The sequence below is a fragment of the Empidonax traillii genome, unplaced genomic scaffold (assembly GCF_003031625.1).
Source record: "Empidonax traillii isolate 1590-97213 ecotype Southwest subspecies unplaced genomic scaffold, ASM303162v1 scaffold1412:size141878, whole genome shotgun sequence".
NCBI classification, from domain to species: Eukaryota; Metazoa; Chordata; class Aves; order Passeriformes; family Tyrannidae; genus Empidonax; species Empidonax traillii.
In genome coordinates this window covers 124,146-127,439 of record NW_020956605.1, presented here as the reverse complement: position 1 = coordinate 127,439, position 3,294 = coordinate 124,146, and the positions used below count along the sequence as shown (strand labels likewise).

The following is a 3,294-nucleotide window of genomic DNA, read 5'->3' as shown; positions in this document are numbered from 1 at the left end:
TAAAAGCAACATTCCAAGTTACTAAAGTTTCTTGTCCCACCAGTTGGGTTCTGATATAAGGAGAGAGTTACTGGGTTATATTTCATAAACATTATTGGAACATACGAGTTGTTGTAACTGGATTATTTTAAAGAAGATATGCCCATAGATTTCCTGCTATAATAAGCAAAAAGAATCTAACGGTTTTGTTAGAAGTCTATAAAATTTCAGTGCTTCTCTCTCACTGGTAGTCAAAAGTGAATGTGGAAAATCCTACAGGCCATTCTAATTCCAGAGAAGCACCTCCATTGCCGTATCCACACGAAATAGAAAAGATTACCAAATGTAAGAATGAACACTAAAAGCAAAAAAGCTTAGGATAGGAAAATAATAAGTAGATAAGACATTTCTAAAAGTGCAACCACTCAAGCATGAGCTAAAGTGCCTTGAAGTTGCTCAAGGATCTTTAGAGCTACAGAGATAAAATACATTACTAAAATTTAAAAAAACTTAAGACTGGGAAAATGCATTAAGGCCAAAGGGCAGTACTGATTCAAAATGATATTCTGCCATTCAGCGCTAAGACATATTTAGTTATAAAAAAGGGTGGTAGGTTGCAGGTCAAATTGCATTGGATCATCCTTTCACTGTCTCTGTTTTCATGGAATTCTTTTGAGAAGCAGTAAAGAGCAAAAAAGAAAGGAAAACCTATCAACTAAGTTTCATTTATTGGACCCCTGCAAACTGAAGTCTGCAGAAGACATGGGTTGCCACATGTTATGAAATTTTGAATATATTTGACAAAACTCTTTCTGACCTTCTGCTGCAGTTCATCAGTTTTTTCCTTCAATGCCTCCTGAGCTTTCAAGAGTTGATTTTCTTTCTCTGAAATGTTCCCTTTCAGCTCCACAATAGTCTCCTGATGTTGTTCAAGAGATCTGTGAGTACACTGCAACTCCTCCTGCATCTCTGAATTCTTTGGACACAATTGAAATACATTAACACCTGAACAGCACTTCCAAAATCTAAGGCACAAGTTTACTAAAGCTCTTATCCTACAGGAATAGGACTAATTTTATTACCTTTCTTATTGTCTCCTGTACAGTTTCTCTTAGCTGGTCTCTCTCGTTCTGGAGATTTTCCAGTTGCAGTTTTAGGTCATTGTCTTCTCTTTCTGTCTGGGTACTCACTTCCTGCCAGTCATGCAGTTGTGGAATAAAATCTCTTCTCCCCGTTTCTTCAGGTTCTCCCTGGCATTCACTGCCCTTCCCTTCCTCCATTTCATGCAATTTCCTTTGTGCCTGGCTGAGCTCTTCCCTCAGAACAAGTAACTCTTGCTCCAGAGATTTTTCTGGGATCTGGGGTACCTGTTTTATGCAAAGACAGAAATCAACACTTTTAGAAAAGTAGCTTTAAGAGAAGCATATCTGAGCTTTAACATGTGGAGTATGTTAAAATAAAGGCCCTGTCTTAGAGACATCTGCGGCTTTTCTAGAATAATAAAATCTGACGGAACTCAGTATGCAGTTCAAGTTTTTTGACATAAGAGACAAGTAAAATTTGAAGCAAGGACTTCTGAAACAAGTTACTAGAAGCAGAATTTCATTGTCATCATTTAAGTGTGGGGGTAACAACATCAATGATGAAAACAAAAACACCCAACAAATCCTTTCCCCTCCCAAAGCTGAAGACTTTGTCTATATTTCTAGTCTCGACAGAGGTTGACAATGGTGTCAGGACCATTATTTACTTCAAATTTGTCCTCTCCCCCTTCCATATGAAAATGGATGCACACACTTTACTTTTTTTTTTTTGGAAGTCTGTCTATCTATCAGTCTCTATTTACCTACAGACACAGGTGCAATCAGCACACCTAGTTACATGAAGTGTTGGTTGCAATGTCCCTTTCAGTGCCAGGAAAATTGTCAGTTCCACATAAGCTTTAGAAAGCAGAACCACCCATTCAGACAAGCAGTTTTTAGCTTCTGATACTAAATTATATATCCCCATCCCTGTGCAGATCAGTGCACAACATCATCAACCTCTATCAAGTTAATACTCTATTCACAGGGATATTCTACTCCCACCTGTCCATATACAACAATAGGGCTGGGATAAATCACAAGTAAACAATAATAAACCCCTTGTGTAAAACGTTGGACAGTCACAGACCAGGACCCTTTTCTCCAGTGTGTTTTGCAAATTATTTCACTGAGGTGAAAGCCTAAATAACATGCTCTCCATTACAGCCTCAGCATAATTACCCAAGTTCCTTCCCCAAACTCTTCTTTTTTCAAAAGTAAACTGTCCAGCTTCTCTTGCAGGGAGCGGTTCTCTTGTGTAAGGAAAATGATTTGTTCCTTTTGCTCCTGAAGCTGATCACTTTCTTTACAGCTACGGCTTTCTGATTTTAGCTCAGCAAGCTGATCTCTCTCTGAGGTGATGATTTTAATTTCTTCTGTCATTTGTGAGATCTATAAAAAAATAAGCAAGGACAGCAGTTCCATCAATCCCAAATCAAAATTAAATGCAAAACATTTGCTTGATTTACCTTCCTACAGTATTTTTAACATCAAACCACTCGGACCAAACCAGAAAAGCTCCAAAATCAAGACTGTTTTTCAGAAAAGCTGTAAAGGACTAAGAATTCCAAACCCACTTAGGTTCACGCTGTCTACACAGTGCCTTTTCAAGTCAAAATACATGTCCAATTACCGATCATTATATTAAACCTACACACATTTGCTAAATTGGCACTTATTCCAAAGCACTGACAAACCCAATTGGTTACAAAGCTGAGACAAGTTAAGGATGATACTTCTAAATATCAGTAGAGAAACTTGAACAAAACCCTTTGCCCATGTTCATGATTCTTGAGCAATACATAAAAATGACATGCTGAGATTTAAAATTTAACAGGCTTTGCGTTGAGCAAAAGTTCAACACACCAGTAATCAAACATCAGAAGACAAAATAGCTACTAAACCCCAAAACTCTTCACCTTGCTTGTAAGCCTTTCCTCCAAAATCTCTGACCGTCTCTGAACCTTTAACAAATGTTCTTCCCTTTCTTTACAAGCCTCCACCATTTGCTGTAGCTCATCTTTCTCCTTATTAAGTACAGTGATTTTCTCAAGCTGCTGACAAACTTGCTCATTCATTGTTCTTTCAATTTGTTCTTTTTCTGCCAGTAGCTTGCCATATTCAGATGAGACGTGAGTCAGGCTTTCAGTTACTTCAGTGAGCTGGAAAGAACAAATCAAACCCAGTATTGATACTTCTAATCTTTATTAGTATGGGGAGAATAAATTTGATA

At 37.7% G+C, this 3,294-nt stretch overlaps 1 protein-coding gene across 1 annotated transcript in view; it reads right to left on the bottom strand.

The window, feature by feature from the left end:
* Nucleotides 1-3,294, bottom strand: part of CENPE (centromere protein E) — a 40,879-nt gene that overhangs the window by 14,359 nt on the left and 23,226 nt on the right. Inside the window, exons 29-32 of the mRNA XM_027907151.1 lie at nucleotides 2,981-3,223; nucleotides 2,244-2,453; nucleotides 1,062-1,346; nucleotides 797-955 (exon numbers count right to left, since the gene is read on the bottom strand). Coding sequence (XP_027762952.1) covers nucleotides 797-955; nucleotides 1,062-1,346; nucleotides 2,244-2,453; nucleotides 2,981-3,223 — 897 coding nt within the window. The remainder of the gene's footprint in view (nucleotides 1-796; nucleotides 956-1,061; nucleotides 1,347-2,243; nucleotides 2,454-2,980; nucleotides 3,224-3,294) is intronic.